Source organism: Choloepus didactylus, chromosome 12 (assembly GCF_015220235.1).
Source record: "Choloepus didactylus isolate mChoDid1 chromosome 12, mChoDid1.pri, whole genome shotgun sequence".
In the NCBI taxonomy this organism is placed as follows: Eukaryota; Metazoa; Chordata; class Mammalia; order Pilosa; family Megalonychidae; genus Choloepus; species Choloepus didactylus.
Window position 1 is genome coordinate 20,626,904 of NC_051318.1, and position 24,817 is coordinate 20,651,720.

General features: G+C 43.8%; 1 protein-coding gene across 1 annotated transcript in view; it reads right to left on the bottom strand.

Annotated features, from left to right (window-relative positions):
* TMEM255B (transmembrane protein 255B) overlaps nt 1-24,817 on the bottom strand; it is a 114,208-nt gene that overhangs the window by 57,056 nt on the left and 32,335 nt on the right. The window contains exon 4 of the mRNA XM_037799897.1: nt 229-318. Within this exon, the coding sequence (XP_037655825.1) occupies nt 229-318 (90 nt within the window). The remainder of the gene's footprint in view (nt 1-228; nt 319-24,817) is intronic.

Sequence of the window (24,817 nt, forward strand, 5' to 3'; positions counted from 1 at the left end):
TGGAAAGTTACCACCTTTTTGTATATGTGTTATATTTCACAATAAGGAAATAACTGCAACTATGGAACCGTAACACACAACATTCTTTGAAATTTGCTCTCTAACTACTTGTTAAATTGCACTTGGAAAGTTATCACTTCTATGTATATATGTTATATTCCACAATAAAAAATATATAATAAAAAAAGAAAGTTACGATGGTAAAACTGATTTCAAGATAGTACTCACTATATGTTGAGCAGCAAAGACGCCATCCACTATGGCACAACAGAATGCCGCCACCATGCCAAAGCTGATAAATACAATGGCTGCTACCAACTAAAAGGAAACAACAGAAGCGCTATCAGTTTTTTAATTTTTTTAGCAAAAAACCTTTTTCAAATACAAACAAATTCAAAGTCCCAAGGCAATACCAGATTTTCCTTTCATAGAATTTTTACTTCTTCACCACTATCTTTTGTCCTCAATGACATATTCCAGGACAGACCCAATCATAGGCCAGATTTCACCCTGTGCAAAGTACATTTTTGTTGTTTTTATTTCACAAGATATAAATGAATACATTCTAGATGTGAGGCAAACAATCAAGTAATTTGTAAACCTGCCTTCACCTCTTCTCATACTCTCGTTCTTAGAAGTAACCCCTGACAGCAGTTTGTTTACAATTATATTTGTATACATTTAACATACATACAATTGTGTGTTTACTTACAAGTATTTTTTTCAGTAATGGGACCATATTTTATACACTGCTATACAACCTGTTTTTCTCACTTAATGATTGGTTTGAGAGCTCATTCCATTTTAGGACATCTAGAATAGTATATCACAGTATAGTTTATTGTCAATTATTTAACCAATACCCTACTGATGAGTATTTAAATTGTTTTCAATTTCTTGTTATTAAAAATTCTGCAAGAAATAACTTAAATATGTCCTATATAAAAATATTTGGGCTTTATGCATGAGCATTTATATAGGATAGATTCCTAGAATGTGCATGAACCCAGTATTTCTATATAGGACATACTTAGGTACTTTGCACTTTAAAATTGTGAGAAAGAATGGTGCATGGCCTTATGTAAAGGCTTTACCAGTTTCTACTCCCACCAACAGTTTAATGCCCATTTCTGGATATCCTGAACAACACATATTATTAATCTTGTGAAGTTTTGCCAGTTAGATGAATGATAAGTCCAGCTTCCTCAAAGAAAACAGAAAAGATAACTCCCATGAACTGACGTCAAACAGCTGAACTGAGACCTTCCTGAACTGATAACAAGAAACCAAATCGAACTCCTCCTCCTCCTCACATGTTTCCGCACACGCGAACCTGCCTATATAGTTCCTTCTCCCTGCAACAGCTGTGCAGACACCATTTGGTGCACTGCCCGGGCGGTTCCCTGTCGCTGCAAATAAACTTCGGCCTGAACTCAGTCTCGTCTGCGGTGGTCGGTTCCTCCCATCTGGTGCGGAAACCTGGGATCCCGGAGTGGCGGAAGCCCTGGTCGGGGAAGCGCGTTCCTACCCGTGCGGCCTTGCAGCGGGGGAAGCCGTGGGCCACGGCAGCATGCCTGGGCTAACTCCCCTGGGCCGCCCGCGGGTCTGGGTCACCGTCCCGGCCCCGGGCTCTCTCCGGCTGGAGCCTCCACCACAGACCACTTCCCGCCCAAAATACACTGGAACTTCACCCCGCCCCGCCACTCCAAAAAATCCCAAGTACTCCTCGGGGTCCTGGTTGGCTGTGAAGACTCCCCAGTCCTTCTCGCCCCTCGGCGGTCTCTTCTAATCCGAAAGCCCCGGTACCGGGCTCCCACACGGCTCCAGCAAACGCCCTCTCAGAGTGGGCGCACGCCTCAGTTTCCAGACTGAACCCGGGAGGCCGGCTTCTCTCTGCGAAAGCTCTCCTGCACTTCAGTTTCTCACGAGGCCCAGGGATGCCTGGCCCTCCAAAGGAACTCACTCCCACCTCTCGGCCCGCCATTTTGCAGCCAACATGGGCTACGGGCCCATGTTGAACCTAAACAGCTCACATTCTATTGCAACACATCCTAACCACAGTACAAATTAGATAATGGGTCCCAGTGGCCAGAAAATGGTACTTTTGATTTTAATATCCTCTGGGATCTTGATAATTTTATCTATCTAACCAGAAACTGGGGTGAGGTTCCATACATTCGGGCCTTCTTCTCTCTCCACTCCCATCCTTCTCTGTAAATCCCGCTCCACTTACCATATCTCAGTAGCCAAAACCCCCCCTACAGCCCCTCTCCGCCCTCCCTCCCAAACGCCAATGCTGCCTTCTTACCCTAATCCCTCTAACGACTTCAATCCAGCTGACCAAACTCCACCAATTAGATAGCCCCTCCTGCCGTCCCAGACCAACTGCCCCCAGCCGTGCCAACTAATCCCGCTTCCGACCCACCAGAGGCACACCCCTCCCAACCAAATCCAGCCGACAACACCCTGTCCTCAGGACCCCCTTCCCCCACTCCCTCTGAAACCCATTCTAGAACCCACCGCCGCCTTCACCACATCCCCAAAACCAGGCCCCTCAACCTCTCCTACCCCTATGCAAAGTAGCTGGCACAGAAGGTGTTGTTAGAGTGCATGTCCCCTTCTCCCTAGGCGACATGTCCCAAGTAGAACAAACGTTAGGCCGTTTTTCCACCAACCCCTCTCACTATATCAAGCAGTTTACCTACCTCCTCCAGTCCTACGTCCTTACCTGGCAAGACCTTTTTATGATCCTTAACTCCACCCGACTTCCCGAGGAGAGAGAGAGGGTCTGGCAAGCGGCCAGGCAACATGCAGACACTATACACACCACAGACAGGAGAACAGGCAGTCCCCCGGGTAGACCTGGGATGGGACTACCAAGCAAATCATCCCGACTTAAAAAAACACAACCACTTCCAAACCTGCATTATAGCCGGCTTGGAAAAAGCGTCACTCAAAACTATCAATTTTGATAAACTTAAAGAAGTCTTTCAAGAACCTCCCGAAAACCCTGCCCAGTTCATAGCCCGGCTCACAGAGGCCTTGCTGGCCCACACCCACCTTACCCCAGACAGCCCTGAAGGCTGCCTTTGGCTCAACTCATTCTTCATCTCCCAAGCTAGCTCCGACATCAGACACAAACTAAAAAAGTTCAAGGAGGGTCTCCTCACCCCCCAGCAAGTCCTAATGGCAGCTGCCTTCAAAGTATTGAAAAATAGGGTGGCCAGTGAAAACGAAGAAAAAAGGGCCAATCTCCAAATGATTGCAAGCGCCCTTTTGGGCGGTCAGGAGGCAAAAAAGCTAGCTGAACAAGCCACCCGTGTCCCACCCGGTCCCTGCTTCAGATGTAACACTATGGGCCTCTGGGCTAAACAGTGACAAAACCCTTGACCACCCACCAGGTCCTGCCCTCTATGTGGACAGCAGGGCCACTGGAAAATGGACTGTCCCCAAACCCCTCTAGGCTCGCAGACATCCAGCCAAACAGCTGCTGCAGCTGAACTCCTCGGCATTCTCAGAGGACTGATGGGGCCGAGGCCACCACTGGCCCCCATTTACATTGAAAATCAGGAACCTTGGGTAACTCTTTTAATCAAAGGTAAGCCTCTTACCTTTCTCTTGGACACGGGGGCCACTTACTCCACTCTAAATTCCTATCCAGGGCCCACCGAAGGCTCTGCCACTCAGGTCATGGGGGTCGAGGGAACCTCCTTCACACCCAGATGCACCCCTCAACCCTCCCCTAAGCTGCCAATATGAAGACCTGGTCTTCATGCACTCATTTCATGTCATTCTGCACTGTCCCATTCCTCTTCTAGGTAGGGACAGCCTAAGCACCCTCAACGTCACTATCAATTTACAATTACCACACAGCAGGCCGCCTGACAGTATCCTCGTCCTCTCTCTATCCATCCCTAAAACCCCACCAGAAGACAAACCCCTGCTCCTCCTAAACGTTAACCCTCTGGTGTGGGATACAAACAACGTATCCATTGCCCACCACCACTCACCTGAACTGATCTAATTAAAAAACAAAAATCACTTCCCCTCTGTCCCCCAATACCCCATCTCTCCAGTCCATCTCCGCAGACTAAAACCCATTATTAATAAGCTACTCTCAAAAAGCCTACTTCTACCTACCAACTCCCCCTGCAACACTCACATCCTGCATGTAGAAAAGCCCGATGGCTCCTACTGCCTAGTCCAAGACCTCCGTGCCATAAACCAAGCAGTTATTCCCATTCACCCAGTAGTACCGAACCCTTACATGCTCCTCGCTCGCATTCCCTCCAACACCTCCTATTTCTCTGTCCTAGACCTTAAAGGTGCCTCTTTTACATTCCCCCTACACCCAGCATCTCAAAAACTCTTCGCCTCCACCTGGACCAACCCCGATACCAATCATTCCTCCCAGCTTACTTAGACAGTCCTTCCCCAAGGATTCAGACTCCCCTCATCTCTTCAGCCAAGCCCCAGCCAAAGACCTTCTAGAGTTTAAAAAGACCAATTCAACCGCTCTTCAATATGTAGATGACCTCCTTATCTGTAGTCCCACCAAAGTAGCCTGCCTCAAATCCACCGTATCCCTCAACTTTCTCGCCTCCAAGGGGTACTGCCTCTCACAACCCAAAGCCCAAATAGCACAGCCAGAAGTTACTTACATAGGTTTAACCCCCACACCCTCCTCCCGGTCCATCACATTTAGCCATAAATCTCTCATATCCAATATGCCTTGTCCAAGCACAAAACAAGAAATCCTGTCCTTCCTAGGTGTAGCCGGTTTCTCCCACATATAGATCCCCAATTTTGCCCTTTTAGCCCATCCCCTGTACCAAGCCGCCAAGGGAGCACCTCAACCCCTCAACTCCTCCACTCCTAGCAACAAGCCCTTCCAAACCCTAAAACAAGCATACTCTCAGCACCCGTCCTCTCCTTCCAAATTTCGACCTTCCCTTCCACCTTTATACTGCCAAGTAACGCAACACTGCTCTCGGCCTTCTCACCCAACTTGTAAATAATAAACCTCAGCCTGTTGCCTACCTCTCAAAACAGCTACGCCCCACCACAAGGGACAGCCCACTTGCCTCAAAGCATTAGCTGCAGCAGCCACTCTTACCCAAGAAGCCAACAAACTCATCCTTCAAGCCCCACTCACCATACATGCTTCTCACCATCTAGGCGACCTTACCTCCCCCAAAATACTCAACCTCCTCTCACCATCAGAAGCCCAAGAATTCCACCTCACCCTCATTACCCGATCCTGTCTCATCCTAGAAGCTCCTAGCAAGCTCAGCCGTGCCACGCTCCTACCCTTACCCGATCCCATTACAAACAACTGCATGGAATCCATTCAACTGACCCAACACCCCCACCCTATCATTTCCCTTCATGCGCTCCCACACCCCGCCCAAAATTGGTTTATAGATGGAAGCTCATACTTACATCAAGGAAACCGCGTAGCCAGGTATGGAATCGTCCAATCACCCAACACAGTCATCAAAAAAGCCAGTCTACACCACAACACCTCATCACAAAAGGCAGAGCTCACTGCCCTTACCCGTGCTCTCTCACTCATAAGCAACGTTCCCACCAATATATACACTGACTCATAGTACACCTATCACATCATACACAATTATGCCGCTACCTGGAATGAATGAGGATTTCTTAATGCAAATGACACCCCTATAACCAATGGGTCCCTCATTAAAAAACTCCTTGATGTAGATCCCTTCCCAAAACAGTCTCCTTCATCCATTGCAGGGGACACGAATCACTTCCTTCTCCCATTGCCAATGGAAACAACTTAGTATACAAACATTCAAAGGCTGCCACTGTACTACCCCCACCCACCCACTTACTAGCCTCCTTGTTTCCCAACATCTCCCCCTCCCATTCCACCAGCAAAATTCAACAATACTCCAAAAACAATTACCCCATTTCCCACGGATGGTACTCCCTCAATAGAAAAATCATCCTCCCTCTTTCCCAGGAAGAATATATCCTCACTCTCCTACACAACCTCTTCCACACAGGCCCCAAGCCCCTCGCCACCTTCCTACAACCTATAATCTACTGCCCCCGACTCTTTTCCATCTTAAGCCAAGTTACTGCAACCTACCAAATCTGCTCCACTGTCTCCCCTCAAGGAGCCCTAGCCCCAGTAAAAGGAAAATTACATCAAGCCCTTGGCCACTTCCCCAGGCAAAACTGGCAAATTGACTACACCCATATGCTTTTTGACAAAAAGAAAAAAATCCTCTTCACACTAGTTGACACTTTCTCTGGGTGGATAGAAGCCTTCCCTGTCTCCTCCAAAAAAGCCAAAGACAGTGTCTCCATACTCCTATCCGAAATCATCCCTCAATTCGGAATCCCCCAGTCCATTCAGTCCAACAATAGCCCTGCCTTCATATCTCAACTAACTCAAGGTGTTTCCCAAGCCTTAGGAGTCACCTGGAGCCACCACATCCTCTATTGCCCCCAATCCTCAGGAAGAGTAGAAAAAGCCAATCACTCATTAAAGACACAATTCACCAAACTTACAGCAGAGCTCCATACCCCCTGGACCCAACTTTTACCTCTCGCACTTACCCCACTAAGGAGCAATTCCCAGACAACCCTCCCTCCTCAGCCCATTTGAGCTAATGTATGGAAAACCCTTCCTCCTAGGAAATCTCCCACCAGCCTCTTCATCCAAAGGAGAAGACTTCCCAGCCCTATGCAAACTCAGGGCCCTCCTCTGACAACATGCAAACTCCCTACTTCCAAGCCCCATCCCCTCAACAGCGTCAAAAGTCCAACTTGAAGATCGAATCCTACTTCAGACACAACCACAAAAACAACCCCTCCCCTTGCCCACCCCACTCCTACTCCTACTTCTTGCTGCACTGTTCGCCCCTTGCTTCTTAAAGTTACTCACTAATCTCACTGAAAAAGTCTCAAAAGACATCTCCACCTTTGTAGCCACCCAACTTCTGCTGCTTCCCAAAAATTCCCCATATCGACCCCCATTCCCCACCTCAAACAATTACAGCCCTTCTCAGCAGGAAGTCGTTACAGAAGCCCCACCGCTGCCCCTCAAACTCCCCTACCCCAAAGACCGGAATGATAAGTCCAGCCTCCTCAAAGGAAACAAAAAAGATAACAACTCCCATGAACTGACGTCAAACAGCTGAACCGAGACCTTCCTAAACTTCTAACAAGAAGCCAAATCGAACTTCTCCTCCTCCTCGCATGTTCCCGCACACGAACCTGCCTATATAGTCCCTTCTCCCTGCAACGGCTGCTGCAGATGCCATTTGGTGCACTGCCGGGGCGGTTCCCTGTCTCTGCAAATCAACTCCGGCCTGAACTCAGTCTCGTCTCTGGTGGTTGGTTCCTCACAATGGGCAGAAAAGAAAGTCTCATTTTAATTTTCATTTCTCTGATTATTATTGTGGTTGAGCACCTTTTCTTATATTTATTGGCCATTTCTTTCAATTTTTTAACTTTTCTTTTAAAATAGTTTCAGACATACCAAAGAAAATTACAAAGAATTCCTGCATATCCTTCCCTCAGATTTCCCAAATGTTAACATCTTGACAAAACTACAACAAATAACTCCTTTCCTTATTTGTAACTCCTTTCTCCAACACTGAGAAACCTGGCTGTCATTATCTACAAAATATTTATTTGTTTACTTATTTATTTACTCAGTGTTAGGATACATATAAAGTAATTTTGAAATCAGTAACCCATACCTGTGGGAAAACATTTTAAACCCTACTGAGCAGAGTCTGATATTTATGTGCAGTTCTTTTTGTCTTTAGCTTTAGAGTATTTGGTCAAAGTATTGTTTTCCAAAAGTTACTTAAGTTAGTTGTTTCCCCAAGCCTGTTGATGTGGTTATGTTACCTACTTATAATGTGGTTAGGATCACTGACTTCTGTATTGTATATTGCAAACCGCTCCCCCCTCCCCGCCTTGTTCATTTTAATTTTCTTTTTTAACATGGGTCTAAAGGTCAGATACTATACAATTAAAAGGGTCAATCTTCAGAGAAGTTATTTATTCCCCAACTTTCCCTCCACCCCAATCTCATTCTTCTATCTTTTCCACCCTGTTCTCTCTTACTCCCCATAGATAACCAATCTCAATTATCTCTCATTTATCTTTCCTATGTTTCGTCTTCTTTCATTTTGCTTTTCTCATTTAATTGTGTATCCTGGAAATCCTCATCGGTTTATTGTCTTCCTCAGTCCTTCATACAGTTACATAGTCCTTCACTGTATGGATGTGCCATAGTTTATTCACCAGTTCTCCTTTGTGTGAACATTTAGGTCGTTTCCACTATTTTGCCCTTACAAACAATGCTGCAAGGATACAGCCTGTGCGTATGGAGTTTTGTATTGGTGGGTGCATATTTTCAATGCAGCGTCCTAGAATTGGGGCTGCTGAGTCAAATAATAAGTACATGTGTAGTTTTGTTATTGCAAAATTCACCAAAAGAATTACACTAAGTCTGTATTCTCACCAGCAATGTATGAGAGTTCCTGTTTTCTCACAGCCGTGCCCACAGAATGTGTTGCATACTCTTTAATTTTCACCAATCTGATGATGAGAAATGGTATCTCAGTGAGTTTTTATTTGCATTTCTCTAATTATGAGTGAGGCAAATACCTTTTCATATGTTTAAGGACTGTTTTATGACTTTTTATAAATTAATGTTTCTTCCCCCACTTTTTCCATTTGTTCTATTGGGCTTTTACACCCTCAATTTTGTCCCTCAATTTTTAGGAGATGCACACACACATATATGTACAAATATATGCAACACATTATATCCTTTATCTGTGATATGCTATGCATATTCTCTCCCAGTTTGTCAGTTATCTTGTGATTGTGTTTATTGTATTTATTTGCCAAGCAATTCATTATTTTTATGTAGCCAGGTTTATCAAACTTTTCTTTTATTGTCTCAGGATTCTACCAGAGTTAAAAGGTTTTCCCTACAATGGAGTAAAAGGGAAATTTCCTGTGTTTTCCTCTAGTGTTTTTTGGTTTCTTTTTTTTTTTTTCCCACATTTAGATCCCTGATCAATTTGTCTATGGCATAAGGTATGGATCTAATCTTATCTTCTTTCCAAATGGCTACCCATTTGTCCCAACATCATTTATTGAAAAGTCCATCTTCGCCCCTGTGATCTAAAACACCACACTCATAGACTAAATTTCCATATTTTCTTGGGTTTATTTCTGAACTTCTTATTCTGTTCTAATGGTTTGTCTATTTATGCTCCAGTACCACAATATTTTAATTTTAGAAGTTTTTATAATATTTTTTAATGTGTAGTAGGGCTAATAGCCTCAATTTTCTAAGTGTTTTCTTGGCTATTCTTGCATGTTTTTTTCCATACGAATTTTAGTATCAACTTGTCTAGCTTTGTAAAACATGTATCCTTGTAATTCTGATTGTGTTAAATGGTAATCAGGGTTTTCTCTACTGTTATGTCCTTTAACTCATTACTGTTTGTATATGTGAAGGCTATTGATTTCCATATATTGATATATATCCTTTCCATTTCCCCAAAGCCTTAGGAGCATCCTTTGGAGGGGGGGGGGGGTTGGGTTGGCAAGAAAGCTGTGGCTGCCTTCCTCCTGTCACAGGAGTCCCAGAAAACCACAGTGCTTAAACACAATATTGGTATCGGGCACAAGAATCACCCACTCTTAGAGGTTCTGGTGGACTCCAGAATTGCATTTTTAGCAAACACTCAATGGGATTCAGACACTATGAACTTCTCAAGGGTGGGGAATACCGCATTCTCTTCTTTGTAACCTCAACTCTTAGCACTGGGCTGGACATAGTCGATGGGCACTCATAAACGTCAACTGAAAACTATGACTCTTCTGTTTTATAACCTACTGGATTTCCAACCCAATGGATTTTTTCTTAGTTCACTAGTTCAGTAAAAAGTTCCCTGTAACAAACAGAATTTTTCTCTGCCAGCGGAGGAAAAGGTCTGCAATTCAATCCCCTTTCTGAAAAGCACTGAAATGGAAATAGCCTGAATCCAATCAATCCCAACCTTCTCAAGCCATAGCATCCAATTACAAACATCAAGGAGCTACAAAATTACAAATCTGGGTCTGGAAAGTGTTTATAAGAATCTGACCTTGAGTTCCCTTTCCTATGTCACAGGAAATTACCAATGACTTACGATGGAAAAATCAAGAACATTTTCCTCATCAAGGGAGCCAATTATGTGAAAAGTTATATATGTATATTATCAACCACTCACCTTCACTCTTGGAATCTTTTCACTCACATGATCAAAATTTTCCTCTTCACTTTCCCCTCACCAAGGTTGGAGGTGAGGAGGGTCTCCCCCAAGCTGCACATTAACCCATTATTTACAACTTATGCAGCTGCCAAATTGGTATATATCTGAAGGCTCTAAAACATGTCAAATTGGGTTTTCAGGGTAAGACTGCTGTTCCCAGCAGGCCTTGCTCACAGTGATGGGGCAAAGTAGAAACAGGCCACCAGATAAACAAGTAGGTGACATGCATCTGTTCCTTCCTCCTCCGCTTCCAAATCCCACGTCACAAACTTGTCAGGGGTTCTCCTCAAAACCCACTGAAGCGCAAGGAACAAGAGAAAAAAAAATAGATACATGGGACCTCCTCAAAATTGAATACCTCTCGGCTACAAAGGACTTTGTCAAAAGGGTGAAAAGGCAACCAACCCTATGGGAGAAAATATTTGGAAACCACATATCTGACAAGGCCTTGATATCCAGACTATATAAAGAAATCCTACAACTCAACAATAAAAAGACAAACAATCCAATTAACAAATGAACTAAAGACACAGACAGACATCTTTTCAAGGAGTATACAGATGGCTAAAAAGCACATGAAAAGATGCTCAGCTTCACTAGCTATTAGGGAAATGCAAATCAAAAACCACAATAAGAGATTATTTCACACCTACTTAATGGGCACTGTTAAACAGGAAACTACAAGTGTTACAAAGGATATGGAGAAATAGGAACACTTATTTACAGCTGGTGGGAATGTAAAACGGGACAGCTTGGGGAAGATGGTTTGGCGGTTCCTCAGAAAGCTAAGTGAGTTGCCTTACTTTCCCACAATCCTGCTCCTCAGTATATACCCAGGTTTGAAAGCAGGGACATGAACAGACATCTGCACGCAATGTTCATAGCGGCATCATTCACAATTGCCAAAAGATGAAAACAATCCAAGTCTCCATCAACTGATGAATGGATAAACAAAATGTGGTGTATATATACAATGGAATATTATTCAGTAGTATGAAGAAATGAAGTCCTGAATTCAGCATGTGACAATATGGATGAAACTTGAGGACATTATGTTGCGTGAAATAAGCCAGACTACAAATGGAAAAATATTGTATGATCTCACTAATATGAACTAATTATAATATGTAACTTCATAGACATAAAATCTAGAATGAGGCTAAAGAATGTGGAGCAGTTGCTTAATATGTACAGAATGTTTAGCTAGGTTGAACAGAGGTGACGGTGTCGCGTTATTGTGAGTATAATTAACAGTGCTGAATTGTGAGTGAATGGGGTTGAAAGGGGTAGTTTAGAGTCATGGATGTCACCAGAAGGAAAGCTAGAGATTAAAACATAGGAATGTATAACACATGAATCTTGTTGTTGATGATACTTATTAACAGTACAAATATAAAAAAGTTCTTTCATGAACTAGAACAAATGTATGACACTCTTACAAGGAGTTAATAATAGAGGGGTATATGGGGAAAAAATATACCTATTGCAAACTATGGACCATAGTTGACAGCAATACCTTAATATTCTTTCATCAACAGTAGCAAATGTACCACACCAATACTATGGGTCAACAGTAGGGGGGAATAAGGGATATGGGCTGTTTTGGGTTTCCTTTTAGATTTTTATTTTTTATTTGTTTGGAGTAATGAAAATGTTCTAAAATTGACTGTGGTGATGAATGCACAACTATGTGATGACACTGTGAGCCACTGATCATAAACTTTGGATGGACTGTATAGTGTGTGAATATATCTCAACAAAAATTACATTTAAAAAAAATCAAAGTCTGTCCCTGGATGCTCACCTACTCCTATCGCAAAGGCTCTTTACAAAGAAAAGTGAAACTTCTCTGAAAACGCTATTTAGCATCCTCACCATTCATATGGGATTTTAAAAAAAATCTTTCAGCAAAGGAAAATCTGTAAATAATAGTTTCCTAATTGTGCCCATGGCAAGTAACAAATGCTAAAGTTAGAACGCTTGTATTAACTACAAATGGAAAAGGCAATGGGACCTGCTGTATAAAGTATGCAGATCAAGTCAGCTGCAATAAATGAACCACAGGATATTTCCCACAGGACCTGTTCCCAAACTCTCCTCCATGTCTGTTTTGTGCTCTTTTACCACATTATGAGTTAACAAATCCTAAAATTAACAGTGTCCTTTCTTGAGTTACAAAAAAAACTCTTCTTTTGCACTTTGGCCTATTCATTTCTTCTAAAGCAACTCGGGCCACACAGCGTAGCACAGAAGATTTTATAGGATCTCAGACAGAAAATGCATATACTTCTAAAACACACACATATTTTAGGTTTGTGAGAGGAGGACGGTCTGAATGGTGTACAGTGAGTCAGTATGAAATGTTGACTGATTTGATGCCCTTGATCTTTGAGTGTCAGTTTTGACACTTAATTCCCAGCGCTTAGTCAAGGGAAGGGAATGGGACAGCAGTACAGAGGTCCCCAAAACTCTAAATGGTGGTCAGGTTGTTTACTATAAGGGTGGAGGGAAGCAGGGTAAGTCCTCTCGCATGCTTACCTTTAGAACAGCCCTGTCCCTTGCAGCTTCCCTCACCTCCAGATGCCCACACCTCAACTGTTGCTTCCAAACTCTCTCCAGGGCACAGCAAATCAGAGCTGTCACCCTGATTCCTTCTTTTGGGAACCTCTGAACCATTAAGTGCTGGTCAATGACAGCCTTTTGGTCCTTAGTTTCTCCATTTGTAAAGGAGGTATTGGACTAAAGCCTTATTTGTTAATTTAATAAATGTTTCTTGAGTGACTACTAAGATATACGAATGGTTCTAAGTGCTGAGAAAACAGATGTGAACAAAACATAAATATCCCTGCCCTTTCCTATGGTCTGACATTTCTGACATTTTGTGATGAAACGAGTAAATGAGAATTTGGGGAACTACCAGAGAGGAGATGTGCAGCAAACTATGTATGCCTCTGTATAAGCTTTGATTTGAACAAAAATATTATTCTAAATCAGACTTCTTATAGTGCGTAGCAGTTTTTAAATCTACTATTCTGCATAACTGCTCTGGATCTGTTGATTAAATAATTACTAAGCCCCCATTCTGTGGCAGGTATTGTTCTCTGTGCTGGACATAAAGACAAATGAAACGATGTTTTAGTTTCCTGGCCACTGACGCAAATACTGTGCTTTAACAATGGGAATTTATTGGCTCACGATTTTAGGCCAGGAGAATTCCAAAATCAAGGCATCATCTAGGCAAGGTTTTCTCACAGAAGACAGTGGCATTCTGGGGCTGGCTGTGGCGATCCTTGGTCCTTGGCTTCTCTCTCACATGGTGGCCTTTGCTGGCTTCTCCCTTCTCTCCACTGATGTTCAGCTTCTGACTGTTCCCTCTGGCTCTCTCTGGCTCTCCTCTCTCTCTCTCTCTCTCTCTCTCTCTCTCTCTCTCTCTCTCTCTCTCTGTGGCCTCCCCTTTAAGACCTTCAGTAATAGGTTTAAGACCCATCCTGCTTCAGTTGGGCCACAACTTAACTGAAGTAACCTCATCAAAAGGTCCCATTTACAAGAGTTCACACTTACAGGGATGGATTAAGTTTGAGAACATGCTTTTCTGGGGTACAAGCCACCTCAGATGGGTCCCTGCCCTTGAAGAACTCACTTCTAGGGTGATGACAGCTATGAAGAAGGCTAATTAAAGAAAGGAAGGATTTGTTTTACCCTGACGATGAAGGAAGGCTTTGAGCTGGCCCTGGAAAATTAACATAGAATTTCCCCAAGTAGAAACTAGAAGAAGGGCATTCCCAACAGAGGACCGCAGAAGCAAAGGCAGGGACATGCGAAAGAAAATGTATATAATGTACTAACAGAATGGTGAGCTGCTGCTGTCATCTTAATAGTTAAAGGCCATCAGTGCTATGGAAAGGTGGCCAAAGGTACAAACATTTCCTTTATTTCAATGTGGGAAATGAAAATCTGTATGGTTTCTCTCCCTGGTGAAACTATTGCATAGTAAAATGATTACTGTGCAAAGAGTTAAGCAAAAAAGAGTTTGTAGAAATTATACCTAGCTGAACTTTTCTACCTTTGTTTTGCTGTTATATATTTTAAAAAAAGATAAAAACGTATCAAAGATTCAGAAGGCAATTTTTCAAATTAGGAGTACAAGGCACCTCTACTTTTCCCAAGGTAATAAAAAGTCTGCATCTAATTTAGCTGCCCATGTTCTAGCCCTGGAGCCCTGTTTTCTACCTTCCTACAATTCTTGGATGGATGTACTTTTCCCTCACTTAGCTCATGCCCTTCAAAGATGAAAAGCAAAACCCCATGGTTCATTCTTCTCTTATGCACCAGCCTTGAACCATGAGGCTGGGCCATCCGCACTTCAGCATCGGCTTTGAGAGAACAGCAGTTACATCTCTATTGTCCCTGCTGAAAATGCCTCTGTTATTTAGCTCAGGGTCCCTCAGCCAACCCTGGCTAGAGAAGGAAAAGGTCATTGCCTAGGACATAACTTCTATGCTATTTCCTTAAGAGTGCCCAGCATTTCGGGCAGGATTCCCAGCCAAAGAGGCCAACAGGAAAGAGACTTAAAGAAAAATAAAACCATCTAAAAGTTTCCAATGTCCTTTTATCTAATCCTAACAATTATGACATAATTATTATTATCTCCATTTTACAGTTGAGACAACTGAGCAGAGATTAGTTACTGATCTTCCCAGCCAAGTTCTGTGAGTGGGGAAGTGGGGTGCAGGCCCAGAACTCCAGGCTTGCAGGCTCGGGGAGTAATGGGCAGTTTTAGGGGAGGGCCAGCCTTGAGCAAAGAGGCCATGGCTCTAATTTCAGGAGTTCAGAATGCAGCTTCTTTCCCCTGCCCAAGCTTCCTCCAGCAGACACATGATCTCAGGGAGGGAGACTTACGAAACACAAAAGTATTAGAAAGAATAAGTTAATCCTTGTACCAGTTTAGATATATTATGTCCCCCAGAAAAAGCCATGATCTTTTAATCCAATCTTGTGGGGGCAGACGTTTTAGTGTTGATTACGTTGGAATCCTTTGATTGACTGTTTCCTTGCAGATGTGACTCAATCAACTGTGGACCAGACCTTTGGATAATTTCCATGGAGGTGTTGCCCCACCTATTCAGGGTGGGTATTAATTGAATCACTGGAGTCCTATAAAAGTGTTCACAGACAAGAGGTGCTGCAGCCACAAGGGACACTTTGAAGAATGCACAGGAACTGAGAGAGGCGCTGAAACGCAACCCAGGAGCAAGCAGACGCCAGCCACGTGACTTCCCAGCTAACAGAGGTTTTCTGGATTCCAATAGCCTTTCTCCAGTGAAGGTACCCAATTGTTGATGCTTTACTTCACTTTATGGCTTTAAGACTGTAACTTCGTAACCAAATAAATCCCCTTTATAAAAGCCAATCCATTTCTGGTGTTTTGCAAAATAGCAGCATTAGCAAACCGGAATACTCCTCCAACAAGTATTTCCTGAGCACCTATTAATTTCCAGGAACTGTGGTAGGCTCTGGGGAATCCAATAATGCACTAACTTGAGTACTTAAGTGTTTTTGTTTGTTTGTTTGTTTAATTATAAACTGAAAGAAAAGGCAAAGAAAGACTAGGGGGTCCTTAAATCTTTCTCTGTGGCAGATAGCTTGACCTGCTCACAAACATGAATGGCCTTTGGATAGTGCCATTCCCTCTTCCAGGTCCACCTTCCTACCTCCTTGCCAAGTCCAACTCATCCTCTGTGACCACCTCTGACATGCCCAGGAAGCCATCACAGTACCACCATTAAAAAAAAAAAAAGTTTAAAAATATCAGCAGCCCTCGTGGGCCACAGTGATGTCTGCTCCATTTGAACCCTGCAGGGTCTTTTGCCACCTGGGTCACTAGGACCAGGGCTTCCTCTCTGGCTTTCGTAAGGGACCATCCTCCTGGCCAAGAGCAGGAGCACAGGGATGCATGTGTACTCACACACCCAGCTTGGTTCCTGGCCCAGGGTAGGCAGTCAAAAAGCACTTGCTAATTGCCCGATCCACTTCCAGAAGTGGAATAACTGACAACCCCTGGAAACTCTGTTATGCCTCTCACCACACACGGGTGAGCCAGAGCATCCGCGAGGGGCCTGCTGGCCCACGGTGTGCTCACCTTGAAATAACTCCAGAACTCCTCAGTGAAATTGACATTCCAAATCCTGCGGCCAGGCAACCAACTCTAATCCAACCGTGGGCCTGCAAGCAGTCCTGAGAGCTGGAGAGACTCATATTTTGCCTCCATCTGGTTTCATTCAAAACTTCACAGAGAAGCAAGCAACTTTCATGGGGTCCTTTAAAAACTGGAGGTTCTTACTCCCTTGTTATGGTTTGAAATGTTTTTATGTTGTATGTTTTTTAAAAAAAAAAAAAATTTTATATAGTTAATAATTTTTAAAAAAAGTAAAAAAAAAAAAAAATGAAAAAAATATGCAGAACTTCCCTGAGGAGCTAGTGGAGAATGCAGGGGTGTTGGGCTTCCCCACCTCGATGGCTGCTGATGTGCTCACAGACATAGGGGACTGGTGGTTTGATGGGCTGAGCCCTCTACCACGGGACTTGCCCTTGAGAAGACTGTTGCTGCAAAGGAGAGGCTAGGCCTCCCTATAATTGTGCCTAAGAGCCTCCTCCTGAATGCCTCTTTGTTGCTCAGATGTGGCCCTCTCTCTCTAGCTAAGCCAACTTGGCCGGTGAACTCACTGCCCTCCCCCCTACGTGGGATCTGACACCCAGGGGAGTAAATCTCCCTGGCAACATGGAATATGACTCCCAGGGAGGAATCTAGACCTGGCATCATGGGATGGAAAACATCTGCTTGACCAAAAGGGGGATGTGAAAAGAAATGAAATGTTTCAGTGGCAGAGAGATTCCAAAAGGAGCCGAGAGGTCACTCTGATGGGCACTCTTACACACAATATAGATAACCCTTTGTAGGTTCTAATGAATTGGAATAGCTAGCAGTGGATACCTGAAACTATCAAACTACAACCCAGAACCCTTGAATCTTGTAGACAATTGTATAAAAATGTAGCTTATGAGGGGTGATGATGTGATTGGGAAAGCCATATGGACCACACTCCCCTTTGTCCAGTGTATGGATGGATGAGTAGAAAAAGGGGGGGGGGGTGGGAGGCACCCAGTGTTCTTTTTTACTTTAATTGTTCTTTTTCACTTTAATTTTTATTCTTATTATTTTTGTGTATGCGGGAATGAAAATGTTCAAAAATTAATTTTGGTGATGAATGCACAACTATATAATGGGTCTGTGAACAACTGAATGTACGCTTTGTATGATTGTATGGTATGTGAATATATCTCAATAAAATTGAATTAAAAAAAAAAAACACAGGGACTGCACTCAAGCATCTAGGTTTTAAAAGCACATTTTGATTTTGTTTTGCACAAACTGTCCCCACCATTTGAACTGTCCTCATCAACTGTCAATTGGTTCTACCTTGCTGCCCTTCCTCCCACAACCCCTGAAAAAGTAAAATTCAGGGCTGTTGTGATTGCACACATGACATTGCCTGAGAACACTGTTGGTGCTTAAATTCCCAAAGCCCAAATGATAGTATTGGTAAAGACTTCAGAAACTGTCTCCTGTAACTCATTCTTTGGCTATATTTGGGTTGGAAATGGAAAACTTGCCAAGTCAGAAAACTATTGCCAGAATCAGACAAGAGAGCTATCTCTTAGAAAAGACATTTGTATTCTCATTGGATTTTGTGTCACAGTTCCTACTTTTCTTTCCAGGCATCGTTAACTCTTATTCAATATATATTTTTCACAATATAATAAGCCTAACACTATGCAGGCAGAAAAATACATACAGCATGAACCCAATCAATTCTCTAAAAGATATCATCTAAATCATTTTCCATTATCTGTGAGGACTGCAAATACCTACAACAATTGCCAATAAAAACCACCTCTGTTACTACAGCAACTACAAAAGGCTCTAAATTAATCTTGTGAATAAACTCCATGCCAACCATTGGTTCTCCTGCCCCATTTAACCAGAAGCATCCACCTTCCCATTCCCGCCTTGAAATTGACTCCTTCCAGGTCCCCTTCTCCACCTCAACATCCAGACAGCATCCAGACATGACGTCTCTCTCTGTTCTCCCCCAAACGCTTTCTCAGGCCTCTCTCGGCAGGCCTCCGCTGACCAGCACGTTTTCTGGTAGTCCTGGCACATGTCTGAGCTCCCCTACTAGAACAGAAGCTCCTTGAGATCAGAGTCTCCATGTGATTTTTCTGTATCCATCCCTCCCCCAAGTGCCTAACACAGCACTTTGCACATGGCAGGTGCACGTTAAACATACATGGAAGAAAATAAAAGTATGGATGATAATTAAGCCATACATGGAAAAAAGCTCAGGAGGAACCAAGGGCCCTTTAAACAACAGTGGTAGCTGCCTTTGTTATTGTTGGCAGCAGTTAAAATTACTTTGAGATGTAATCAGTCATTTCATTTTCCTATGAAAGCAGCTTATGTGGACCTGCCTTTTCTACTAGACATTCAGGCTCCAGTGACATCATTCTCTGTGCAATGGCAGCAAAAACAGATCTGGTTGTAGTTTTCCATCAGAAAATTCCCCAGGCACTTTCTAAACATTTGGACCCATCTGAACAATTGATTAGATTTTCCAAATTGGTGTTGTGAGGGCATGGATTACATAGCAGCAGAAAGAAAGGTTCCAGGAATTTGTTTCTGACAGAACAGCTGTGTGGCCATGTAGCTGCAGGAAACAGGAATCCGGAAGTATTTGTGGTTCTATATAAATTCTCCCTGCATTGACAACACCCCATCTAATCAATGCATGCTGGGATCAGTAAGTGAAAATTACAGATGGGCAAATGACAGGTCAATTTTAGGATGAGAAGAGCTTTCTCATGCTCACCAATCTACCAACACCAGTTTCTTGAGTCAGCATCCTTTCCGAAGGAGCTCACAGTCTAAGGGGAGACAGCTAAGGGACGGGCCGCCTGTGAGCAGCTGGGCCAAGGGAATCAGTGTTCTGGTACATTGGTACTGGCACATCTGTAGTGGACCAGCACATCTGTATCCCACATCTGTAGTGGGCCAAGCAAACCAATATCCTGGCACATGGGTGTGTAGCACACTGTGTTGGGAAGCACCAGTGTAGTGCGACTGATACCTTTTTTGTGTTTTCACAATACAGGCCTACAGCTTTGGAATGGCTGCCCATCTGCTATCTGAGGATTGTCTCAAACAGGGGATGGAAGGCCAGGATTCTGAAGTCTCAGAGAAAGGATGGAGTGGTTGGTCCGGATACAGAGAAGCGTGTAGGTGTGCATGAGGGACCTGCTAGCTGGCCTAAACCTCACCAGATCTCATGAAATGGAGACTGGTCCCTCGGAGTTAAATAACCCGCCCACAGTCGCACTGCCAGTGAGCAATGAGGCAGAGAATCAAACTGCAGCTTTGTGGGCCTCAAAGAGGTCGCCCTTTGGTAGAATGATTCAAGACAGGTTCCACCCAGCAGAATAAAGACTTTTTAAATAATCAGAGCTGTTTAGTCCGTTTCCTAAGTAGTGGGTAAAAATTCTTACAGGCCTCAAAACTTAGGTGTTTACTGGAGCTTTATAGTCCTATAACTTGATATTCTTATAACTAAACTTCATTTCTGTCACCCAGTCCCCATCTGTCTGATGGCAGAAAAGGTGTGCAATCTTCAGTTTTCCAAATCACTTCATTTGCCCTCCTTCCACCCCCAGCTGCCCCTGCCTTTCTCTCTGAAACTGACTGAACTTCTGGAGGGTTCAGTGAAAGCTTCTTGGAGCCAGAGTGTGGGAGAGGGGAAGGAGGGCTGGCGTCTGGCATTCTCTGTCTTTCCCAGCTTCCACTGCGATGTACAATCCCACTTCAGCCCCTGGTATGCCTGAATGTTTGCAAGGAGGGAGGGCAAAATAAAAATAGATAACAGGGATGAAAGGAACGCATTAGTTACTACTCCACTGTATGCCCCACCACACCTGTCACTGGAGGTATTCCAGCAGAGTGGATGATCCCCTGGTGAAGAGGCTGTAAAGAAGGTTCAACCTTTAGAGCAGATTGGACACAATAATGGAATGGAAACAGCCTCCTCCTGATGCTGCTGAACGTGTGTCCATCTTGTAAATTCTGATCATACTGTTGAGGCCAGGGATAAGGGGGCGACTGCTCTCGTTGAAACACCCCCACCCACTCCCTACAGGCCCCCGTGATATCTGTGGGGTCCATCAGGCAAGAAGAGGTGATGCCTCACAAAAGAGGACTGGGCTCAGGTTGGCAAGAGCACAACTCCACCTGCCTCCCTCTGGACTTTGGCTGAGACATAAAGGAGCATAGACGTTCCTAAAGGCAGGCTGGGCTTTAGGGGAACCACAGCCGTGAGGACACAGACCCAGGCCTGGACAGGAGAGACCAGCAGGAGACCACATCCTAAAGCTGAACTGGCCATTCCTTGTGGGTGTTATTACCCACGTCTATATGCTCCTCTGTGACCATGTCCTTTTTCCCATGCCCCAGTACTCCAGTGATGAAGGTAGCATGTAAATAGGGGACTTTCGCCATCTATCCCCTGCCCTCCAGGACATCAATAATCAGTGAGGCCTTAAGAGAGAAAGCAAATCATGGGAAACAAGGCAGGCCAGGGGTCTGTGCTGGTTTGGATGTATTATGTCCCCCAAAACACCATGTTATTTGATGCGATCTTGCGGCGGCAGATGTATTTAGTGTTGATTAGATTGGATTCCTTTGATTGTTTCCATGGAGATGTGACTCAATCAACTGTGAGTGAAACATTTCATTGGATAATTTCCATGGAAGTGTTACCCCGCCCATTAGGGGTGGGTGTTGATTGGATCACTGGAGTACTTGAAAAAGAGCCACACAGGCCCAGACTCTTGCTACAGTCAAGAGGGATGCTTTGAAGAATGCGCAGGAGCTGAGAGAGGAGCTACAGATGAGAGACAGCTTGAAGATAGCTGGTGAAAGCAGATTTTTGCTACAGAGAAGCTAAGGGAGGACAAACACCCATAAGAAAAACTAAGAGTGACATTTTGAAGAGCAGCTGCAGCCTAGAGAGGAACATCCTGGGAGAAAGCCATTTTAAACCAAAACTCCAGAGCAGATGCCAGCCACGTGCCTTCCCAGCTAACAGAGGTTTTCTGGACACCACTGGCCATCCTCCAGTGAAGGTACCTGATTGCTAATGTGTTACCTTGGACACTTTATGGCCTTAAGACTGTAACTATGTAACCACATAAACCCCTTCTATAAAAGCCAATCCGAGGCAGGGCAAGATGGTGGACTGGTGAGCTGTATGTTTTAGTTACTCCTCCAGGAAAGTAGGTAGAAAGCCAGGAACTGCGTGGACTGGACACCACAGAGCAATCTGACTTTGGGCATACTTCACACAACACTCATGAAAACGTGGAACTGCTGAGATCAGCGAAATCTGTAAGTTTTTGCGGCCAGGGGACCCGCGCCCCTCCCTGCCAGGCTCAGTCCCGTGGGAGGAGGGGCTGTCAGATCCGGGAAGAAGGGAGAACTGCAGTGGCAGCCCTTATCGGAAACTCATTCTACTGATCCAAACTCCAACCACAGATAGACTGAGACCAGACACCAGAGAATCTGAGAGCAGCCAGCCCAACAGAGAGGAGACAGGCATAGAAAAAAAAACAACACGAAAAACTCCAAATAAAACCGGAGGATTTTTGGAGTTTTGGTGAACATAGAAAGGGGAAGGGCAGAGGCTCAGGCCCTGAGGTGTATATGCAAATCCCGAAGAAAAGCTGATCTCTCTGCCCTGTGCACCTTTCCTTAATGGCCCTGGTTGCTTTGTCTCTTAGCATTTCAATAACCCATTAGATCTCTGAGGAGGGCCCTTTTCTTTTCTTTTTTTTTTTTTTTTAATCCTTTTTTCTTTTTCTAAAACAATTACTCTAAGAAGCCCAATACAGAAAGCTTCAAAGACTTGCAATTTGGGCAGGTCAAGTCAAGAGCAGAACTAAGAGAGCTCTGAGACAAAATGCAATAATCCAGTGGCTGAAAAAATTGACTAAACACCACAACCTCCCAAGAAAAGGGGGTTGTCCGCTCACAGCCATCATCCTGGTGGACAGGAAACACTCCTGCCCATCGCCAGCCCCATAGCCCAGAGCTGCCCCAGACAACCCAGTGTGACGGAAGTGCTTCAAATAACAGGCACACACCACAAAACTGGGCATGGACAATAGCCTTCCCTGCAACCTCAGCTGATTGTCCCAGAGTTGGGAAGGTGGAGCAGTGTGAATTAACAAAGCCCCATTCAGCCATCATTTCAGCAGACTGGGCACCTCCCTACACAGCCCAGCAGCCCAGAACTGCCCTGGGGGGAAGGCACTCACCTGTGACATAGCACAGTCATCCCTCAACAGAGGACCCGGAGTGCACGGCCTGGAAGAGGGGCCCACTTGCAAGTCTCAGGAGCCATACGCCAATACCAAGGACTTGTGGGTCAGTGGCAGAGACAAACTGTGGCAGGACTGAACTGAAGGATTAGACTATTGCAGCAGCTTTAAAACTCTAGGATCACCAGGGAGATTTGATTGTTAGGGCCACCCCCCCTCCCTGACTGCCCAGAAACACGCCCCATATACAGGGCAGGCAACACCAACTACACACGCAAGCTTGGTACACCAATTGGGCCCCACAAGACTCACTCCCCCACTCACCAAAAAGGCTAAGCAGGGGAGAACTGGCTTGTGGAGAACAGGTGGCTCGTGGACACCACCTGCTGGTTAGTTAGAGAAAGTGTACTCCACGAAGCTGTAGATCTGATAAATTAGAGATAAGGACTTCAATTAGTCTACAAATCCTAAAAGAACCCTATCAAGGTCAGCAAATGCCACGAGGCCAAAAACAACAGAAAATTATAAAGCATATGAAAAAACCAGACGATATGGATAACCCAAGCCCAAGCACCCAAATCAAAAGATCAGAAGAGACACAGCACCTAGAGCAGCTACTCAAAGAACTAAAGATGAACAATGAGACCATAGTACGGGAGACAAAGGAAATCAAGAAGACCCTAGAAGAGCATAAAGAAGACATTGCAAGACTAAATAAAAAAATGGATGACCTTATGGAAATTAAAGAAACTGTTGACCAAATTAAAAAGATTCTGGACACTCATAGTACAAGACTAGAGGAAGTTGAACAACGAATCAGTGACCTCGAAGATGACAGAATGGAAAATGAAAGCATAAAAGAAAGAATGGGGAAAAAAATGGAAAAAATCGAAATGGACCTCAGGGATATGATAGATGATATGAAACGTCCAAATATAAGACTCATTGGTGTCCCAGAAGGGAAAGAAAAGGGTAAAGGTCTAGGAACAGTATTCAAAGAAATTGTTGGGGAAAACTTCCCAAATCTTCTTAACAACATAAATACACAAATTATAAATGCTCAGCGAACTCCAAATAGAATAAATCCAAATAAACCCACTCCGAGACATATACTGATCACACTGCCAAATACAGAAGAGAAGGAGCAAGTTCTGAAAGCAGCAAGAGAAAAGCAATTCACCACATACAAAGGAAACAGCATAAGACTAAGTAATGACTCCTCAGCAGCCACCATGGAGGCGAGAAGGCAGTGGCACGATATATTTAAAATTCTGAGTGAGAAAAATTTCCAGCCAAGAATACTTTATCCAGCAAAGCTCTCCTTCAAATTTCAGGGAGAGCTTAAATTTTTCACAGACAAACAAATGCTGAGAGAATTTGCTAACAAGAGACCTGCCGTACTGGAGATACTAAAGGGAGCCCTACAGACAGAGAAACAAAGACAGGACAGAGACACTTGGAGAAAGGTTCAGTACTAAAGAGATTCGGTATGGGTACAATAAAGGATATTAATAGAGAGAGGGGAAAAATATAACAAACATAAACCAAAGGATAAGATGGCTGATTCACGAAATGCCTTCACGGTTATAACGTTGAATGTAAATGGATTAAACTCCCCAATTAAAATATATAGATTTGCATTATGGATAAAAAAAAATGAACCATCAATATGTTGCATACAAGAGACTCATGTTAGACACAGGGACACAAAGAAACTGAAAGTGAAAGGATGGAAAAAAATATTTCATGCAAGCTACAGCCAAAAGAAAGCAGGTGTAGCAATATTAATCTCAGACAAAATAGACTTCAAATGCAGGGATGTTTTGAGAGACAAAGAAGGCCACTACATACTAATAAAAGGGGCAATTCAACAAGAAGAAGTAACAATCGTAAATGTCTATGCACCCAATCAAGGTGCCACAAAATACATGAGAGAAACACTGGCAAAACTAAAGGAAGCAATTGATGCTTCCACAATAATTGTGGGAGACTTCAACACATCACTCTCTCCTATAGATAGATCAACCAGACAGAAGACCAATAAGGAAATTGAAAACCTAAACAATCTG